Raw genomic sequence first — 22,464 nt, 5'->3', positions numbered from 1 at the left:
ATCCAATTTATAATCTTAAATTTTATTTTTCCTTTTGCCTACAACTAAGTTTTTGATCTTCAAACTCCCCACTTCCATTTTATTTCCATTTACTTTAAATTTTACTCATTTAAACAATAATTGTATTTATTTATGGTTCTGGGTCTTTGTCACTGTAAGGGCTTTTCTCTAGTTGTGGCAAGTGGGGCCCACTGTCTAGCTGGGGGTGAGGCTTCTCATTGTGGTAGCTTCTCTGGCCATGGAGCACAGGTTCTAGGGCCTGCAGGCTCAGTAGCTGTGGCACAAGTGCTCAGCCACTCTATAGCATATGGTATCTTCCCAGGTCGGGGATCAAACTCATGTCTCCTGCGTTGGTAGGTGGATTCTTTACCACACTGGGCCACCAAGGAAGCCCTATTTTACTCATTTTTTAAAGCCTTAAAATTTTATTCATATAGAGTTTTGAAACCATTCTTTTAAAATTTATTTATTTTTAATTGAAAGATAATTATTTAACATTATGCTCATAGTTCAATAAAAAGTTTGATACATTACCTGCAAAAAATATTCTTGCAAAAACTTCTCTGAATTTGCCCAAGACTTTCAACCTAACTCTAAGTTTACCAGAAATAAAGAGGACAGAGGAATAACTTAAATGATTCCATGAGGAATCAAACAAATTAAAATCTATAAGAAAACTGCATGGATTCTTAAAGAATCTAGGCAAGATAGTCAGAATGTGGAATATTCTACAACACAACTAGCTTAAACTTCTAAAGTTTCAGTATCATGAAAAATAATGTTTAAAAATGAAGGAGTACTGTTCTAGATCAGAAGAGATGAAGGAGATATTAATGTAATGACCAAGTGCAATGTGTGAATCCAGATGGAGGCAGGGGTTGAGGGGACATTCTAAGAAAGCTCTTTTGACCAACTGGGGAAATTTGAATATTGACTCTCTATTGGATATTATTAAATAAAAAGGTTAACTTTCTTACAGGGGATAATGATACTTGTGCTATTTAGGACAATGCCTTTACTCTTACAAGACATGTGCTGAAATATTTAGGAGTGTCATGATATCTGCAACTTACTTTCAGTTGTTTCAGGAAAAACAGCGAGGGGGAAGAAAGCAAATGTTACAGAATTGTGGAGTCTAGGTGGAAGTTCATGAGTGTTAAAAACTCTTAGTCACAGACATGACAGTCATGGAGGATGACAGACCACCCATTTTTCATGTTAGTGTTTTTGTCCTACAGATACCTCCACAGAGGTGCTTTTAGGTACAATCTAAAGCTTTGCTTTTACTGATGTCATAGACCAAGATTTCACATAAGATTTTATTTGAGGGTTTCCCTGGCAGTCCAGTAAGTTAAGAATCCGCCTGCCAATGCAGGGGACATGGGTTTGATCCCTGGTCCAGGAGGTTCCTACATACGTGGGGCAACAAAGCCCACGCGCCACAAGAACTGAGCCGGAACTCCAGAGACCATGAGAGGCAACCACGAGCCCGTGCACCCCAGCTACTGAACTGCATGCACCGAGAGCCTGTGCTGCTCAGCAAGAGAAGACACTGCAACCAGAAGCCCGCACACTGCAACTAGACTTGCCCCTGCTCGTCGCAGAGAAAACCTGCATGCAGCAACAAAGACCCAGCACAGTCAAAAATAAACAAACAATAAATACATATATTTTTTAAGATTTTACTTGACAAAAGGGTTCCACTACAAAAGAGTGAAGTCATTTCTCTAGTGAAGGTCTGTCAACACATGGTAAGCCTTCAGGGCCCACTGCAAACATTTCTGGTCAACTGGGTAATCCTGCTCAATCTAGAACTGGCATCTCATCACAGTGTGCCAGAGCCCGACCCCCAGTATTTTGAATGAAACTTCTCCAGAACAGATCATCACTGAGCTGTGTACTTGAATTATATTTTCTTGGTACCACATAGAATTGTTCTGCTCAACAGGTTTATATAGAGGGATCTATCTATTTGGCAAGCTTATTTTTTCTTCCAATTTTATCAAGATATAGTTTCCATGCACATAGCACTGTATAAGTTTAAGGTGTACAGCATAGAGATTTGACTTAAATATATCATGAAACAACCACCGCAAGTCCAGTGAACATCCATCATTTCATAAAGATATAAAGTTAATGAAATAGAAACAATTTTTTTCCTTGTGATGAGAACTCTAGGATCCACTCTCCCAACAATTATCACACATGACATAGTGTGTGAAAGCAGTGTTAATTATACTTATCATGTTGTACATGACATCCCCAGGACTCCTTTATCTTATAACCACAAGTTTGTACCTTTTGCCTACCTTTCAACCCATTCCCTCTCCTGGTACCCCCTGCCTCTGGCAACCACAAATCTTATCTCTTGCTCTATGATGAGTCTGTTTATTTCTGCAGAATAACTGACCTACAACACCATGCTAGTTCCTATCATATAACATAGTGATTCAATACTTCCATGTATTTCAAAATGATCACCATAATAAGTGTAGCTACAATCAGTCATCATACAAGGAAGTGACATAATTACTGACTATCTTCTCCACACTGCACACTTCCTACCTGTGACTCCACTACTGTGCAACTGCCAGTTTGTACCTCTTAATCTCTCTCACCTAGTCCTCTCCTTCCTATATTGAGAGACTAAAAAAAATACACTGGCATAAAATTTTATATTGAATTCATTGCCAGGATGACTATGAAGATATTCTCTAGTACTTATTCTCAGGAGAACTCTCTCAGGAGTCAGTCTCAGTATTAGGGAGAACTAAGTCTCCTAATCAAATGCTTTGCTCTTTGACTTATAGACATTATAAAACTTAAAGTTGAGTGTTTACTTCTATGCATTGTCTACTAGGAAGCACAAGGACAAATTCGAGGGCCTCTTCTAGTAACTATCTAGGACCTCATAAAATACATGTTATGTATTTTTGTAAACTAATGGAACTAACCGTATTAGGAAACTAATTTCCCTACCCTCCTTTTTTGTCTGTTTTCTTCACTTATTTACATTATTTGAAGTACACTTCAAATCTTTTTTGAATTATTATTATCATCACTTAAGTACATGAATAACAGAGTGGTGGCAGTGCAAAAAGATCTGCAGAGAAAGAAAATACAGGCCTTATTGAACGACTTGTTATTATGGATGAAAGGAAGGTACTCAAAGGTTTCTAGCTTTCCTCAGAAAGTGATGGAATCAAGGACGGAAAGTGGGAAGGAAGGGGAAATGATGAGATAAGCTTTAGGGAAATTGAGTTAGCAGACAGATATTCAAGCGGAGATATTTTTTAGGCCACTGGGAGTATGTTCCAGGACTTGAGTCAAAGATCTACATTGGTGATGCTGATTTGAGAACTATCAACAATGAAATGGCACCCCACTCCAGTACTCTTGCCTGGAAAACCCCCTGGGTTTTCCATGGAGTCACTAAGTCGGACACGACTAAGCAACTTCATTTTCACTTTTCACTTTCATGCATTGGAGAAGGAAATGGCAACCCACTCCAGTGTTCTTGCCTGGAGAATCGCAGGGATGGGGGAGCCTGGTGGGCTGCCTTCTATGGGTTTGCACAGAGTCGGACACGACTGAAGCGACTTAGCAGCAGCAGCAGCAACACTGAAATAATAGCTGCAGGTGAGAAGAGTAAAAACAATCCTTGGTAAAGTGCAGAGACAGAACGGTGGTTGAGGGTTTAGTTGCTCAGTCGTGTGTGTGCGACTCTTGCAACCCCATGGACTGTACCTGCCAGGCTCCTCTGTCCATGGAGTTTCCCAGGGAAGACTACTGAAGTGGGTTGCCATTCCCTTCTCCAGCAGAGACAGGATAGCAACATATAAATCTGTGGGTAAGCTAGGATTAGGGGTTTAGAGGAGAAACGCATACCAGAGATAATGAAAGGAAAATTAGTTAAAAGAAGGAGAAGAAAGCATCTAAATAACATTGCCCTACCAATCAAAGGAGAAAATAATTTCAAAAAGCAAACTTTTAAAACCACTGTTTCAAAGCAGAAGATGCCAAAATAAAGGAAATGAACAAGGAAAGGACCACTGGATTATCAAGGAAGAGGGCACTGCTGATCTGTGAATGGTGGTGCAGAAGCATACAATCCTGATCTGAGGAGCCTCCCTGTGTCTCTTTGTTGTGCGTGCTAGTTATCAACTCCAACTCAGGAGCCATATTTAGGCATTTTTATTAGCTTGCTTCACAAAGTAAATATATAGTGTTATCATATTACAATCTAATGTGATACTGTACTAATTAACACAAGAATCTCAATGACTCAGTAATCATAGTGACAGGAGTAGGATCTAGAATTTAAAACCGAATTACCATAAAATATTCTAATTCTGGGTAAAAAAAATGTGAATGAAAATGTATTTTACCATGGCAGCCCTTTTTCTACCATGAAGAATCTCCATGTCAGCAGAAGGCTTACCTTCTCTATGATGAAGTGTGCACAGGTTACATGAAACTTGCTTGCCACAGTTCTGTATTCTGGATGATCAGGCTGTAGCTCAACCACACAGACTTTCTGCTGCTTCATATCACTCCAGTATGGAGGCAGCTCAACTGCAAAACAGACATTTGAAAACTCCCTCGCACCTGGGAAGCCTCATCTACACAGTCCATATTCCTGGTATGCTTTGAAAAACTATCATTTGTGCTCTTGTTTTACAATCTCCTAATTTGAAGTGTACAAGAAGCCTCTTATCTTTCTAGAAGAACGTTTCCAAAATGTGAGCCATAGATAATCCAAATCAGAAGCAACTTTAATGCTTGTTTTAAAAAAAAAAAAACCCTCACCGAGACTTCCTTGATGGTCCACTGAATAAGACTCCATCTTCTAATGCAGGGGACACGGGTTCAGTCCCTGCTCAGGAAACTAACAGCCCACATGCTGCAGAGCAACTAAGCCCACGAATTGTAACAAAGAGCCCCCTCACCTCAGTGAAGACCCAGCGCAGCCAAAAACAACAACAAAGACAAACAAACAAACAAAAAAAGCTCCCACAGATCTGCGGAATCAAAATCTCTGAGGGTAGAACCTGCATCTTACAGGTTTGATCAGGCTCAGATTTGAGAACTCTTGGTGTAGTATAACTCAGCCCCATATTCCGCTCAGTCTCTCGTCAGAATTTAATAATTTTGCAATATAAACGATTTTCCTACAATGTTTGCAATAAATACTCATTAATGTTTTGCTTACAAATGCATGGCTCTTTGCCAGAACTCACCACTACGACCACATCCTCCAGATTCATTCTTTCATTATTCCTCACAGCATCCTTAAGAGTTGGGTGGGTGGCAGGTTAAGCTTTGTGGCAGGCTGGGGGTGGCAGCTCGGTCTCCCCTTCTGCTAAACAGACTGCTGTACTTGTCGTTTCCTCAGGGTTGCTCAGAGTCTGAGGAATCTGTCACATTGCTCTCCCAATGTACTGAAAGCCATTTAGTAGTTTTCAGCGGGGGAATTTTGTGGTTCAAAGGCAGGAATAGCTGTCTACACAAGACAAGCTTTCCCTTCTCGGGAACCTTGAAGGCTGCTTCCTGATGTTTGTGTCAAGGATTCTTATCCTCAGGCAGAGGAGAAAGTGACTTCTGGGAGACCCTACAGGCTCCCCATCCACTCAGTCATTAGTCACAGACTCCGAAGGCCCGCTCTGTTTTCCTTTTGTTCTAGAAAGCCTTAGGCTACTTTACAGCCCACGGCATTCCCTTTCCTGACTGAAGCAGCCATTACCCCCAACCCCCGCCAGCAAAACTGACTCCGGGAAGTTTATAAACTGCACAGATAAGAACAAATACAACGTTTCACTATTGCTACCATGAAGAAAATGATCAGCTGTTGGGTGCACCCTTGCTGTATTTTCCTGGCCAAAGTGTAAGCTCCTTCAACCCAGAGACCAAGTTTTCTATTTTCTTCCATGAGGGTTACTTGGATTTTATCTACTTGAACAACATTTTGATGAATGTACAACACACAACACAGGCAGAAAGTAATGGAGAGCAAGCATGAAAGTTTGAGTCACCTTCAGATTTTGTATGGCGCTGAACAGATAAGCTGTTTCCTTTTGCATCTGTAGCAACGTATGTCCTCAAGTCCACTGTGTAGCTCTGATGATTGATTTTGACATCAATTGTCTTTTTCTTTTGTTTCTTTGCATCCTCCAATTGCATGTTGGTTATTTTGTCAAAACTATGAAGTTTATTATTACTGTCCTCATATTGCCATTCTACAAAATCGCGGGTACGATCTGCCAGAGACTCCTGTTCTTTGGACAATCTAACTCTCTTGATCATGTCCTCAATTGCATTTCTAGCCTGCATCACATCTTTGGTAATTCCAGAAACCTCAATCAAAGGTCTTTCATGGTTCAAGGAAATGGAAATATTTAGCTTCTTCTGAAGCTCATCCAATTCTTTATATTCGTTTGTATCAAAGTGTTGGATACATTCATCTTCACTGGAGTAGGGACACTGTTCCTTTTGAATGAGGTCCTGTATCCACAAGACAGCATCTTCCACATTTTTTACATTTTTACCACATACCTGAAAAACTGCTAATTCTGTTTTCTTTTCTAAAACCAGAGTCTGTTTTTTGGGAGATTTACTTGAGAAGCCCAAAAATGCTAAAAAAGAAAAGAAAAGAAGATTAGCTATTTTTCTTTCTCTCTTCCTTCCTTTCTTTCTTTCCTTCTCCATCCCTCTTTTTTCCTTTCTTTCTTTCTTTGTCACCATGCTATACATTACATTCCCAGGACTTGCTTATCTTATAACTGCATGGGTTTTTACTCTTTTGACCAATTTTACCCATTTCACCCACCTTTCATTCCCCTCTGCCCACCATGACCACCCACCCTGCCTCTGGCAATCATCAGTCTGTCTTCTATGAGTTCAGTATTTTTTTTAAAGATTCCACATATAAGGGCTATCATTGAGTATTTGTCTTTCTTTGTCTTATTTCACTTATCATAATGTCCTCAAGGTCCAACCATGTTGTTGCAAGTGGCAGGATTTCCTTCTTATTTATGGCTGAGTAATATTTCATTATATATATAATATTAATATTTTATTTTATATATAATGTTACATTATATATATATATGTACATATATATATATACATCTCCCCTCCCTCTTGAGAGTACTGGTGTTTTAAAAGCTACTTTGAAGGTGGGAAAAGCCTAGCTTTCAAATAGGGACAGGATGTATCCTCCTTTCAAATAGGGACAGGATGAGTAATATTTCATTACATATATATTTAATGAAATACAAATATAACATCTTCTTTATAATCCAGCTTTCAATGGTTCCATGTTGTGGCTACTGAAAACAATGGTGCAATGAACATGGAGTCAAGGAAGTGATTTCATTTCCTTCAGATAAATACCCTGAAATGGAATTGCTAGAGCATATGGTATTTCTATTTTTAATCTTTTGAGGAACTTCCATACTGTTTTCCACAGTGGCTGTACCAATTTACATTCCTACCAAAAGAGCACAAGTTTTCCCTTTTCTCCACATCCTCACCAACAATTGTTATTTCTTATCTTTTTTTTTTATCATTTATTTTCCCCTATTTTTTTTTCTGTAAGTTTTATGGGCAGTTTTAGTACTTGAGTCTTTAATCCTTTTTTTCTTTTTCGCCATGCCACATGGCATGTGGGATCTTAGTTCCCCAGCCAGGGATGAAACCTGTGCCCCCTGCAGTGGAAGAGCAGACTTTTAATTTCACTGGACCACCAAGAAAATCCCTTTTCTTTTTGCCAATAGCTGTTCATCATGTGAGGTGGTCACTCATTATGATTTTGATTTATATTTCCCTGATGATTAATAATGTTGAGCACTTTTCCATATACCTATTGGCCATTTGTATATCTTTTTTTGAAAAATGTCTATTTAGATACTCTATCTTAAAATCAGATTGTTTGCTTTTTTTTTTCTATTGAGTTGTATGAGTTCTTTATATATTTTGGATGTAACACCTTACCAGATACACAATTTGCAACCATTTTCTCCCGTTCAGTAGGTTGCCTTTTCATTTTATTGATGAATTCCTTTGCTGTGCAGAAGCTTTTTAGTTTGATGTAGTTACACTTACTCATTTTTGCTTTTGCTATTTGTACTTTTAGTGTCAAATCTAAAAAGAAATCATTGTTAAGACCAATGTCAAGGAGCTTACCTATATGTTTTCTTCTAGGAGTTTTATAGTTTCAAGTCTTATGTTCTAGTCTTTAATCTGTTTTGATTTGACTTTTGTGTCCAGTGTAAGATAGTGGTCCAGTTTCATTCTTTTGCATGTGGTGGTCCAGTTTATAGGCTTCTGAAGCAAGCACCCAACACTGTTTATTGACGAGACTATCCTTTCCACACTGTATATTCTTGGCTCCCATGTTGTAAATTAATTAAACATATGTGCATGGCTTTATTTCTGGGCTCTCTATGGTGCTGGTCTCTATTAATCTATGTGTCTATTTTTATCAGTACCAAACTGTTTTGATTATTGTATCTTTGTAATATAGTTTGAAATCAAAAAGTATAATGCTTCTAGCTTTGTTCTTCCTCAAGATTGCTTTGGCTATTTGGGGTCTTTTGTGGTTCCATGCAGATTTTAAAATTGTTTATTCTACCTTCTTTGAAAAGTGCCATTGGAATTTTGATAGGGATTGCATTGAATCTGCAGCCTGCTTTAACCAGTATGGATATTTTAACAATATTAATCCTTCCAATCCAGGAGTATAAACTATACTTCCATTTATTTGTATTTTCTTCAGTTTCTTTCATCAATATTTTGTAGTTTTCACAGTATAGGTTTTTCACCTCCTTGATTAAATTTATTTCTGGGATTTTATTCTTTTTGATGCAATTATAAATGAGATTGTTTTCTTAATTTCTCTTTGTGATAGTTCATTAAAGATTAGCTAATTTCAAATCAGACAGAGAGAGACAAACTGATAATGAGGAATTTGAAAAAAAAAAAAAACTCATAGAAAAAGAGATCAGACTTGTGGTCACTAGGAGGCTGGAGGGCAAGGGTTGAAGGCGACTGGAGAAAGGTAGTCAAAAGATGCAAACTTCCAATTACAAGGTAAATAAGTACCAGGAATGTAATATAGAGAATGATGACTATGATATTGTGATTTATCAGAAAAAATATATTTGGTCATCTGAATGGCCAAATATTTTTCTCATATATACAGTATTTGGCTTGTGACTGGCATCGAAAGTGGAGGGCCATCTTGTTACACTGAGAGCCTTTTGCCTGTGGAATCTGATTCCATCTCTGAGTAGATGATGTCAAAACCAGGCTGTATCCTCAGACACCTTGCTGGGGTCTGAGATTTGCTTGTGGCTACAGGAAAGCCTCCACACATACATTGGAATTGGGTCCAAAAACCTTCTTTAATGACTGTAGTTAACACTACTATATGCTGTATATGAAAGCTGTTAAGAAAGTAAATTCTAAGAGTTCTTGTCACAAGAAAAAAAATTCTTCTTTGTTTTCTCTTTTTATTTTATCTATGTGAGATGAGGGATGCTAACTAAACTGATCATGGTAATCATTTTGCAATAATATAAGTCAAACTATTATGTTGTATATCTTAAACTTATACAGAGATGTATGTCAACTATATCTCCATAAAACTGGAAGAAAACTAATAAACTACCAAAAAAGGATAGCTGTTTCTCATGTAACATCAATATTAGAAATATGTATTTCATAAAAATGAACAACTCACATGCAATTTTAGACATCATACACTGTTGGAAAGAAGCCTGAGGTCCTCTTTTTTTCATGTTGGCATAAAATACATCCAGTAGTTGAGGCTGAAAGATAACAACTTTAACTTTTTTCATAGACTGGACTAATCTTTTCTGAATAAATTCTTCAATGGCATCAATTATGGCTACTGCAACCTTATCTGGGTCTTGTTTGGCACTACCTGGAAAGGCAAATAATAAAAATAATTAGGGGGAAAAGGCCCAACTGGAAAAAAGTGAAGGATAAATTAGGGATTCCAATTCTCAGAATAAATTCCCACTCTTCAACTCTCATCACCATGGACTTTACTAACAAGGCACCAGCAAACACTCCTGAAGTCCTAGATGCAATGGGGACTTTTTGTTCCAGGATGTCAGGAACAGCCCAACAATTAACAATGAAACATAACTTGGTGTCTGATGTTCTTATTTGCTCTATTCAGCTGATCCCAGCTCACTGTGTCCCTCTGTTACAGAGCACAGTTAACCTCTCTTGGCTCACTAGTGTCCTTAAAAGACCCAGAAAAAGTAAAAGATGATAATGTATGTTGACATATATTGCTATTTAAAGAGAACAATGATTACTTTTTGTTGAGTCATTTCTTGACTTTATGGATATATCCTTTTCTCTCAGATGTCTTTGGATACCTGATTTAAAATGAGCTAATTCTGTAAGACACCTAAATCCATAAGCTATTTGTTATAATCTATAATTCTCTGCACACAAATTATCCATGAGCCTCCAAGTTTTGCCTCCTCCAGTCAGTGCAGTTTTAGCTGAGTTGCAGGGTTCAAGGCTGCCACCCGAGCAAGGTCTTTTCCTATATTAAACATGCTTCATATCTTGATTTCCCAAGCCTACTGCCTAAATAAGAGTATGAAAATTCCTTGAAAAAACTCATGAAAAGTCAGGGAAGCAGTTCCATATGAATAGCAGCTATCATATTGAGGGAGCTGCTGCTGCTGCTGCTAAGTTGCTTCAGTCGTGTCCGACTCTGTGTGATCCCACAGACGGCAGCCCACCAGGCTCCCCCGTTTCTGGAATTCTTCAGGCAAGAACACTGGAGTGGGTTGCCATTTCCTTCTCCAGTGCATGAAAGTGAAAAGCAAAAGTGAAGTTGCTCAGTCATGTCTGACTCTTCGCAACCCCATAGACTGCAGCCTACCAGGCTGCTCCGTCCATGGGATGTTCCAGGCAAGAGTACTGGAGTGGGTTGCCATTGCCTTCTCCAATATTGAGGGAGGGAGGCAGGCAATGTGAAAGTCCCCTGGGCCGCTTGGTGTGATAGACGAAAGGCCCACTTGGATTATCCCTGTTCACTGTGCCCACTATTATTGCAGAGAGGAGAGCAATGCTCTCTGACATGGCTATGGAGACAACTGTAGTAATGTAGACGATTGGGTTTTTTGATTACATGATCAGAGGAAGAAAGAAACTCTCATTGTAAAGCTGTAGTTATTCCATGATATTTGCAAGAATCTAAATGGTAGTGTTCAGATATATTCATCTACTCTCAACAATCTAAGCACTTTGGACATGGAGGATGTGACATGTGGGGATGAATAGGTGTTCAACAGGTAAAGTATAGGAAACTGAGGGAAAGGCTATGCCAAATAGAACTATGTAAGGGGCGTGATACATTGAACTTGATGGGTTCAGGGGAACAGATCTGGTTTTTAGAAAGTTAAACAAGGAATAGAGGGGTGAATGGAGGAAGCACTGGAGCAGGGAGCCCAGTTCTAAAGAGGAGTCTGTAAGTAAAGGTTTAGGCAAAAGATGAGAGCTGAACAAAGAGAAGAGGCCAGAATGAAGAGCTGGGTATCAGGGTTGAGGAGATATTCAGGAATTAAAGTCAGCAGGGCCAAGTGACCAACTGGCTTTACACTTGCCTCTTGTTCCCTGTCCTTTGCCACCCACATCCTTCACATGTGTTTCACACGTCACACTGCACTGTGGCTGTTTGCTAACATGTCTGTGTCTTATAACAGGTCAGGTGCCTCTTCTGAACTGAACCTTTTTCTTAGTCATCAAACTAATTAATAAGCTAATGCACACAGGAGTGGTAAAGAGTGTAGAATCAAAGATTCTAGATAGAAAGTGATATTTTTAACATGCTTGGGGTTATAAGAGGAAGGGCAGGTGTAGGGAGAAGACAATGAACTGGAGTTCAGAGTTTGCTTTCAGCTTGAGATGCCTGCAGGTAACACTGAGTGCCCGTTCTCTCCCCTCAAGCAGGTGCCTGTGAGGAACAGGGAGAGGGCTTCCTCTACTGCCAGCAACTGTCTCGATTACAGTCTCAACTCATAAACACGACTAAGGAAGCAAACTCCTCCATCTGTTAGTCTAAGAGCCTGCTCAGGTAGGGAAAATGACAGGGAAAAAAGACGAGCAAGAAATTGCTAACCTTGATTTCTTTGTGCAGACCAGCAATGCAACCAGGTCAGTGGAAAAAAACAACAGGTTTGCAGTAACCCAGAAATATTTATACAAAACTAAAACTGCCTCATTTCCTTATTTCTTCTCTGACTCCACTCAGGGACTCCCTTGGGAAGGTCAGTGCCACTCTGAGGCTGCCTGCTTTCTTAGCACAATTAAAGTTAAGGCAGAAACACAAGACTGGAGCTAAGAGGAAAAAGCAGATGGAGGTAGAGACTAGAGAGTCATTAGTGGGTGTCCGTTAAAAATGACAGAGAGCAGGACAGACAAATAGATAATACATCGGCTAATCTGCTAGGACTGAATGATACTAAAAAGAGAGTGGAAGAATAAAGGGTATATAAATCATACTTTCAGATATAGAGAACCAAAGAGACATAACATTCTATGTGGGAAAAGAAGAATGAAAAATATACGAGAAATCAAAATATGGGATAGAGGATAAGAAGAAGCCCCAGAAAGTAACAAGGACGGTTAGGTTTATGAAGCTAAGCTTTTGGAGGGCCTAAAATGCCAGGATGAGACACTCAAATTTGGATTCCTGAGCAATGGAATGTTTAAGCCAGTGCTGTGCCTTCTCTCTCTGGGACCAGTCATCTCCAGCCACTTCAAGCCTAAGCAGCTCCCTTAAGGGAGACCAAGCAGGAATACCTGATTCATGCACATGCCTCAGATTTCTGGGGAAGCAGCTCAGAGAGCATCACCTTACAAGTGATAAGCCCAAAGCACCATCCTTATAAAAGAAGACTCATACAATCATTATACAGTTTGAGGAAAACAAGAAACTCCAAAGAGGCAGGCAGGCTGAACGAGGAAGGCCTAGATTTTCTGACTCATTTGAATCCACCGAGTTCTGCTGACTGAGAGGCTAAGATGCCCCATGACCAGCCCCTTGTTGAGGAGGCAAGAGAAGGGGGATGGCCATGCTGTCTGGAGGAAGCAAAGTCCATGCACTGGTGTTTCAGTGAAGAGTAGAGGGGAAGTTGAAGACTAAATAATGGGACATGTGTAGGGGCTGAAAAAGAGAAAAGAGCTGATAAAAGTAATGAGAAACGGACTTTTTCTCTCCCTTCCCTTCCATATTAGAAAGCAAATGTCTACTATGCCAATACTCTCTTCACTTTTCTTCATTTTTCCCTTTTACTTAAACTACCCTCAGGCTTTGCTCCTTCCCTCAGGGGTTGCCCTGAGTTGAGGAAACTGATGCCAACTCAGGAGTAAGTACATTAACCATCATCAGCACCAAATCCGAGGGAAAGTGGTCGCCTTGCGATTCAGCCTTGACAGCCAGAGGTCACAAACCTGTCCCAATGGCCGGGAGGCAAACAGACGAGTAATGGCGTTTTTCACACTCTTGCAAAACACAGGTGACTGATCTCTTGACATCATTTCCACCAATGACGTGAATGATATTCTTGCACTTCAAAAACCCGCCTTCAGTAATTATATAATCACTGTGGCCCTGTTGAGCTGGGAAACAGGAGACAAAGAGACACAAAATTAGAGGCTGAACCCACTCTGATTGTTTAAAAAGGAAAATGTCTGAATTGAAAGATAAAGTATTCTCTGTGAATAAGAAACTCCTGAAATACTAGCTCTGATGAATCTCACTTCTCTTATTAACTGGGAGATTACTTTTCATTTCTAATTCACTGCAACAGGAATTCTTCAGTAAAAGGCATGATTTCCAGATCAATATGTTGTCTTCCCAACCTCAAGACTTTCCTCATCCTCCACAGCCTCCCATATGCAGTTTTCCACTTAAAATCAAAAAATAGCATTGTGCCTTACCTTGGCGAGAACATTCTATTTCCACATTTCCCCCAGCACTTTCTAAAATTGCTTTGGAAACCCCTGCATGAGAAAATCAAGATGTTTACACACATCAGAATGGTTGCCTCACAAACGCTTTCCCCATCATCGAAGGAATCCTATAACTAGGTATTTCTGATAACAGAAAATTCATAAAAGAACTGTTCCCAATTATGAGAAACCATGTCAAAACAATATAAAAATTATTAATTAGTATTAATAAGACAAAGTTGTAGAAACCAGTTTGGCTATAGGAACCTACTTCGTGGGCGCTACTGTGACTATTACACTAGTCAAAATTCTGTAAGTCAAGTACCTGCTTTGAGATTAAATGACTTTGATGTTGAATTTACGATCACATCTGCCTCTTCTTTGCTGATATCTCCAGAGGCTACTTGGAAAAGGATGGGCCCAATCTTCATTTCATACATCCCTGAATCAGGGTTAGAAATAGTCCCATAGAAATCTGACAAGGGAAAAAAAATGGAGTCAGTAACAAGTCAGCAATAGCAAGAACAACTTAGGTTTCATGGTCCTCACCTGTGCCCCACTCAACCTTCTCTTTCTGTCTCTCTGCCCCTCTGTGTGATCTGTGGCATTTAACTTGGCCCTGCCTCTGAGCCCCTGATGGTCCGTTTCTGGCAAAGGATTAGAAAATATAATATATATCAAATATGGACTTCAGTTGCTGACCGAGGTGAATTAGTCAACTTGAGCCTTTCCTTTCCACTGATTACAAGTAAAAACATGGGACAAATACAAAAAGCCACTCTCAGAGAACTGACACGTTCACAACAGCAGGCAAATTGGGGAAGGGAGTCAAAATTTGAAGGAGCAGCCTCTACGGCTTCCCATTTTGTTTGATAATTTTTCCTCTTTATCTCCCAGCCTTGACCCAGGCATGGCCCTCGTTACAGAACTACACAATGAAGACAGGCAGCAAAACTCTCAGAGGATGTCTGTCTTGTGGCCAGAGGACTGAGAAAATGGGTCCCCGTGAGCTGAAGAGAATAGCAGAGAAGCCTCATTTTTTCCCGTACTTATCCTTTTTAAATCTAGACCCTGTATAAGGTGCCCTGGATGTAGAACTCCACAGTGACACCACGGGGAGCTAAAACTGAGGGAGATTCTATATTCCTGTCCCGAAGAATCAGAAAAAAAAGGGACTTGTGGTCTGAAAAGTGTCTATGTGGTATATGAGAAATCCTTGGCTTTTTGTTTGTTAGGTCCCCTCCCTACCCCCTCTGCTTTGTCCAAGGGCAACCCTGATCATGCAAAATTATAAGGCAACAGAACTCGCGGCTTCAACTCTGACAAAACCTTGTCCTTCTGGCCAGAAGACCTGGAAAATAGCCTTCTGCAAGACAGAATGTAAGGGGAATCCTGGGGCAGTGAGCTGGAGAGAGTGACCCCCTGTTCTCTGTATGACTGCACATGGGTAGACCCAAGCTGCACAGCAAAGGCCTTAGGAACGGAATTGATCTTAACCACTGCCCAAACATAAGGTGAGGCAGAACTTGTAGAATGAAGCTAACTGAATGGCTGCCTGCTCAAACAAAGAAAACAATGACCATTTTCCAGAGGATTTTAATAGGACCTTAGTCGTACAACATAATGTTTAAAATGCCCATTCTTCAGACTTTCCTGATGGTCCAGTGGCTAAGACTGCAAGATCCCAATGCAGAGGGCCTGGGGTTCAATTCCTAGTCAGTAAACTAGATCCCACATGCCACAACTAAGACCCGGTGCAGCCAAATAAATGGATGTTTTTAAAAAATAAAATGCCCACTCTATAATCCAAAATTGCTTGTCACCCAACAAACCAGGAAAATGTGACCAATTCTCAAGTATAAAGACGCTCAATATAGACGCTAATCTTAAAGTGACTCAGATGTTGGAATAATCAGACAGTCTTTAAAGCCTCTACTATAACTACTATAACTCCCTGAGGGCAAAGTAAAAACATTTGAATGCATGAAAATAATCTGGAATGAAAGGAAAAATAGATCTCTACAGAGAAATATAAACTATAAAATAAGAATCAAATGGACATTTTAGAACTTAAAAGACAATGTTTGAAATTAAAATTTCACCGGATAGGATATATATAGTATAGTAGACAGAGAAAAGAATCAGTGAATTTTAAGGTAGATTAATAAATGTTATCCAGTCTGAAGGACAGAGAGAAAAAAGATGGAAATTAAAAAAAAAAAAGAACAGATCTTCCGAAATATTATCAGAAGGCTTACCATTTGTGTTACTGAAGCACCAGAGGGAGAGGAGAAAGACCAGTGCAGAAAAATATATTTGAAGAAATGACTGAAAAATTCCCAGGTCTGACGGAAGCCATACATGTTCAGATTTAAGAAGCTTCAGCAAACTCCAAACAGGATAAACTTAAATATACGACAGTAACTTTGACAGAGGAGAAGCATTTGGTTGGTTTTATTTCTTTAAATGTATCTATTTTTGAAAACACTTATCACATCATCCTTAGTAGCCTCATCATCACTTAAAAACCGATTGTACAGATTATATTTGCCCAGCCTACTCTTTCACTCTAGATCACATAAATATCACCAGTGTCTTGCATGCTCAGGTATATGGAATATAATTTAATATTTTATTTATCACAAATTGACTTTTTCATAAAAATCATCCTGTTTTACTTCTCACTGAATAGTTATTTAGCAATTATAAATAATTCCTCTATTTAAAAGCTTTACTGAACCTTGTGTACTTTCAGCCTTGGAAGTTTTGTCAGTGATGATATTTCCATTAGCTCTTCTGGCAAATTCATCTGAGAATGCCTGGAAATACAAATACAGTTTTAACCACCACAATTCTCAGTAGATAAATGAATCTGATTCAGACATTTTGATCCTACATGCACAAATATTTATGAGAGAACAATTCTCAAAGTATTATTTATTTTCATTATGGATTTTTAAGTTACAAAAACTCATAAACTCTATTTTTAGAAATATGCACTATGAAAATTATCAAAGATGTGAACAAAGATATAAATATAAGGATACTGATTACAATGATGTTTGCAACTGAGAAAAAATTAAAGTTTAAAACTCCAGCAGGAAAATGGTTAAATACATTTTAGTATGCCCACATGCTGGAGTATTTACTTCCCTGGTGGCATAGATGGTAAAGAATCTGCCCTCAATGCGAAAGACACAGGTTCGATCCCTGGGTCAGGAAGATCACCTGAAGAAGGGCATGCCAACCCACTCCAGGATTCTTGCCTGGAAAATCCCATGGACAGAGGAGCCTGGAGAGTGTGCAGTCCATGGGGTCACAAAGAGTCAGACACGACTACACAACTAACACTTTTACTTTCATGCTAGAGTATTTGGCAGCCATTATAAATCACATTTTAAAAGTATAGTTAATAGAACAGGGAAATGCTTGTTTTATACTATTAAAAGAAAAAAGAATGATATTAAAATACATAGTCCCACATTTAAAAGTTCACATATATAAAAGAAGACTGGAATGAAATATAACTAAAAGAATTTATGCATTTTTTGTTCAGATTCTATAATGAAGATGTATTACTTTCATAATGAGTAAAAGCAAATATCTGCTGTTGTCAAAAATACAGTGTTAAGAGAAAGACAATCACAAGGACCCAGACCCTTCAGTTTTTAACTTATTTTTACCAGGAAAGAAACAGCTAGGGGAGTAGTGTCTTGGGAGTTAGAGACTGGAATTCCATTTCTTTGCCTGGTAGTGACACACCAATATCATCTCTTTCTTCCTCCTTATTACAAGCAACAGGAAATTTTGTTGGGAATGAACAAGTAACATCTTGACTAAAAGGGTTATACAATAATGGGAAGAGGACCAGACAGAAGTGAGCCAAGTGAGCCTTGGCTATAGACCCAAGGTCTCAGGCTTAAAGACTACTATAAGCACCTGGCAGGTAAGCTACAGGAGTAAAAAGGTGGACTGGTTTGACTCTGGAGAACTAGACAGTAGCTGCCATTGAACCACAGCAAATTGTTCAGGCTCATATCCATGTCCAATGTGCCAGAATTTTTGAATTTTTAGGTCACAGTGGACATCTGGAGCTTAATATGACATGTTTGATTCTTAAATGCCAGCAACAGATTCAAACTGTTTTAAAAAATAGCCCAAATAAAGCATATCTAGAGGTTCCATTCAGACCACAGGCTGCTGTTTGCAACCTCTGTTATAGTCTCCACTTATAAATATTGCAATAAGTTTTGCTTATTTGGGGGCAAATAAAATCAAAGCTTAACTCTCTTTACAAGTCTTAAGAGAAAAAGTGTCACAGCCATGTATGGAAAAGCAATATTATTTCCAATGGAAATAACAGTGTCTGTCTAGGCTAACCCCTTTATCAAATACTTGAAGAATTTGAATCTTTAGGAAAGATAATGAAGGCTGAGATTGCACAGAAATAGTGAGTTTCGAGGGTTCAGATCCATGTCATAGGACCCACTTCCTTCAATAAACCCAGCCATTCATTCAAAAACTCAGCATTTCATCTATCTAGTTCATTTTATGTGTACAAATCTTAGCTCTCCAAGTAATTATGATTTGTAGGAGGGACAGTACATGCTACATACCCATTCTGTAATCCATATCACTTTGTACAATGCAAGTCATAGGGAGACTGTTCAAAAAGCATTTATTGACTAGAAATGACTGTAGTTTTGTGGGCCAACTAAATGGACCACATATACTGCTCAGGGGGTTTAGCTGTCTGTTTAGAATTTAGATTTGCTTGCTTCCAGAGTATTTAAAGGTAGTAGCTAGAGAGAGAAAAAAAAAGTATGACCTAAAAATTCAGTTGGTCCAATGATACATGGACATCTCTTAGACTGCTAGCTTTAATCTGTTATTTCTTACACTATTATGGAACTTTTCAAACATTTAATATCATCTATTCTCCTGGATTCTAAGGACTTGGAGGGCAAGAATAATGGCCTCTTATTAAATGCTTCTTGTTCTCCCGTAATGCTGAGTCCAGCAGCTTACTCACAGCTGACGTTCAGCAAATGTGAGCTAGTTGATGAACTCTCTATGACCAAAGATGGTTCTGGTATTTCTGGTCCCAACCATCTTACTCCTATGGGGATGTGCTGAGTCCTTCAGTTGTATATTATTTTGACATTCTCCTATTTGTAGGACCACACAGTACTTTTATATTATGTATTAAAATTTCTATGTTAATATGGAAGGAAATTCTATAGATTAAAGAAGTTTAAGGGATATGTCAACTCCATTGCAATACTGGGGCCTTATTTGAATTCTGATTCAAACAAACAAGCTATAAAAACAAAATATTTATGAAATAGTTTGAAATATGAACATTGACTTGATAATTGATTAAATAAAGGAATGACTGTCAATTTCTTTTACGTGTGAAATAGTATTGTAGTAAGGTTACTTTTTAAAAAGAATCCTAATGTCTAAAACAAATACTGAATCGATTATGGGTAAAATGTATATATGGGATCTGCTTCAAAAATAATATGGAAGGAAAGGAAATAAATGGATATACAGATGAAACCTACTGGCCATAAGTTGTTAATTATGAAGATGAATACGGATAAAGGGATTTCATTATACTACTTTGCCTACTAGTAGTAGTAATTTAATCGCTAAGTCGTGTCTGACTCTTGCGACCTCACAGACTGGCCTGCCAGGCTCCTCTGTCCATGAGATTCTCCAGGCAAGAATACTGGAGTGGGCTGCCATTTCCTTCTCCAGGGGATCTTCCTGACCCAGGAATCGAACCCAAGTGTCCTGCATTGCAGACAGATTATTTACCAACTGAACTACAAGGGAAGCCAACTGTTTTGTCTATTTTTGTATATGTTTCAAATTTTTCTTAATAAGAAGTCAAATTTTTTCTATATGCATACATTTGCTTGAAATTTGCCATACTACAACTAGTCCGCACTGCTCTTTTACTTTCTTGTATGAAAATACATGAAAGAAACAACCTATGAAACGAAGAAGACACTTGAAAATGTTAGGGCTCAGTTGACAGAATAACCAGCAATGAGCAAGACCGTACCTGAATAGTTTCATGATCACTTGGATGCAACAGAAACCAAACCTCTTGTAAAGTTCTGGATTGACTCTTTCTACTGAATGTGAATACTTCCGAGGTGATTAATTGAGCAAAAACGTTTTTAGGAAACCCCAGATTTCCTGTTCCTATCGCTGGAAATGCAATTGAGTTTAAGGACAAACTCTCAGTGATCTCCAAACATTTTCTGATTATGTTTTCCATGATCTGAAAAGGACAAAGCACATTCTTCTACATTTTTGCCTAGAAATTAGAGTTCAAACCAAAAGAACAAGAATTTAGCTACTATGGGATCTCTGCCTACTCCTTTTTACTTTCAACAAAAGGAGGTTAAGGGCAGTGAGAAGGGGGAAGGAAAAATAGAGGAGTAAACGAGGAAAAGGAAGGAAGAATGTGTGAGACCCTCCAAAAAGATTCAAACTCATTCAGCAATGATGGAAAGAAGCAAAGCAGTTACCATTCTTCACGCCCTCACCTTGCCTTCCTCACTAAAGGGTGCTATCTTCAGCAACCCTTCCCTGAGTCCCAGCAATGGTTGAGAACTACAGTAAATTTATATTATTAACTGGTCCTTGGGAGAATTCAGCGATAGCTCAAAGAAATGACTCTAAGAATGTGATGTTATTACAGAATAGAAATAGGCAGAGTCCAATCTACTTTACACTGAGAGTTCAAAGAGCTACCTAATTTTCTGGAGAATTTAAAACCAGGTCCCACCTTCTGTGAAGACGGTTTGTTATCTCTCCAGTTCGGAGCCACCACATGAAGCACATGGTGGCAGTGCAGATTGCAGCCGCTGGTTTGGAGAACAGTGCCCACATCAACAACAACCCCTTGTCCAGCTGTCTTCAATTCCTCCTGGAGCTTTTGTCCTGCTTTTTCCAAAAAGGCCTTGGAAAGGGGCCCTCTATCGAGCTCAAGATCCGAGGGAATGGAGTTGACAACCACATGGGTCTTAAAAACAAAACCAACAATTTGTTTCAAATTCTAAGAAAAAGCATTCATCCAGGATTACTATATTTAAGCCCCTGGGCTTGGCACAGTGGGAGACAACTAAGATGATCAAGTTTTCAGAGATTAAAATACCACCTCAAAAGAGAGATACTTATCTCAATAACACTCTAGGACAAAAAGTAGCTGTCAAAAAAGCAACACATACATGGTAGGGACTCACCAAAGGAGTCCAGAGGAAGCGCCTTCAGAGGTTAGTGAAGACAGTATGAGTGACACGGTGTCTGAGAAATGGGAATAGCTGCTGCAGGCAGAGAGAGATGGGGAACTCATTCAGGAGGGGCAACAGCAAGGGCAGAAGCAGGGTAGGTTGTGAGCAGCAAGCCCATTAGTTTGACCTGCTAGAGAGCTTTCACAGCAAAATGGTAGCAGCCAGGCTAGGAATACTACACAGCAAGGAGACTGCAGGGCCTTGAGTCCCAACTCAACTGGGCTTCCAGGCATCAGTGAAGAGCCATGGGATCTTTTCCAGCAGGACAGTTACTATGAGCAGATTAATCAGGCTTGACTAAGACACCAAGAGAAGACGGGAGAGGGAATGGGACCAAGTGGTTGTCAAAGTTACCCCACAAGGGTCACCGAGGAGTGATGCAAAGCAGATCTGTAGCAGCAGAAGCCACACATTCATGGGAAAGGAAGGCATGGAAGGAATGCCTTACTGCTCAGTGTCCACGGTGAATGAGCATCGGAACTCATTCCAATTACTGACCCCTGGCTGAGAGAGACTTCTGTTTATTTGCTTGGTTTTTTTGATGAGAAACAAAATTACTTCTATATTTTGAAATATAGCAATGCACATTCTAGTCCTAGCTCTATCATTTGCTTGCTGTGAGACTTGGGCAAAATACTTAACCCCTCTAAATCTCATTCCTTCATCTGTGAAACGAGAATAATAATCCTGGAATCTGCCTCATAGCAATGAATGAGAAAATGAATGCCAAGCACTTGGGAGAGTGCCTGGCACGTAGAACACAGGCAGTGTTAGCTATTATTCTTGTAATTATGATTTAAGCTAACTGTAAGTAAAAATCAAAATTTTTACAACCTCTTTCCATATTTTGAGCTAAAATGAAAAATATTTTAAACAAAATAACAACTTGAACAAAAAAAGAGGATGACCTACAGGATGGGAGAAGATATTTGCAAATCATTTATCTGTTAAAGGACCTATATACAGAATATACAAAGCACTCTTAAAATTCAGTAATAAAAAGATAATTTAAAAGTGGGCAAAGGTTGTGAATAACTTTTTCTCCAAATAAGATATGCAAATGGCCTTCCCTAAGAAGCTCTGCCCCAAGACTGCTCACAACCCCCCATTTGGGGAAGCACCGCAGGGGACCTTCCAGCACTGTTTGGAT

The 22,464-nt window shown here is 39.1% G+C and overlaps 1 protein-coding gene across 1 annotated transcript in view; it reads right to left on the bottom strand.

The window, feature by feature from the left end:
• PARP14 (poly(ADP-ribose) polymerase family member 14) overlaps positions 1-22,464 on the bottom strand; it is a 44,135-nt gene that overhangs the window by 1,810 nt on the left and 19,861 nt on the right. Inside the window, exons 7-15 of the mRNA XM_068987998.1 lie at positions 20,810-21,046; positions 20,078-20,299; positions 16,745-16,823; positions 14,330-14,479; positions 13,993-14,055; positions 13,504-13,671; positions 9,743-9,946; positions 6,033-6,632; positions 4,442-4,575 (exon numbers count right to left, since the gene is read on the bottom strand). Coding sequence (XP_068844099.1) covers positions 4,442-4,575; positions 6,033-6,632; positions 9,743-9,946; positions 13,504-13,671; positions 13,993-14,055; positions 14,330-14,479; positions 16,745-16,823; positions 20,078-20,299; positions 20,810-21,046 — 1,857 coding nt within the window. The remainder of the gene's footprint in view (positions 1-4,441; positions 4,576-6,032; positions 6,633-9,742; positions 9,947-13,503; positions 13,672-13,992; positions 14,056-14,329; positions 14,480-16,744; positions 16,824-20,077; positions 20,300-20,809; positions 21,047-22,464) is intronic.

The sequence above is a fragment of the Capricornis sumatraensis genome, chromosome 1 (genome assembly GCF_032405125.1).
Source record: "Capricornis sumatraensis isolate serow.1 chromosome 1, serow.2, whole genome shotgun sequence".
In the NCBI taxonomy this organism is placed as follows: domain Eukaryota; kingdom Metazoa; phylum Chordata; class Mammalia; order Artiodactyla; family Bovidae; genus Capricornis; species Capricornis sumatraensis.
Note: the sequence above shows the minus strand (reverse complement) of the source record. Positions and strands in the feature narration are given on the sequence as shown.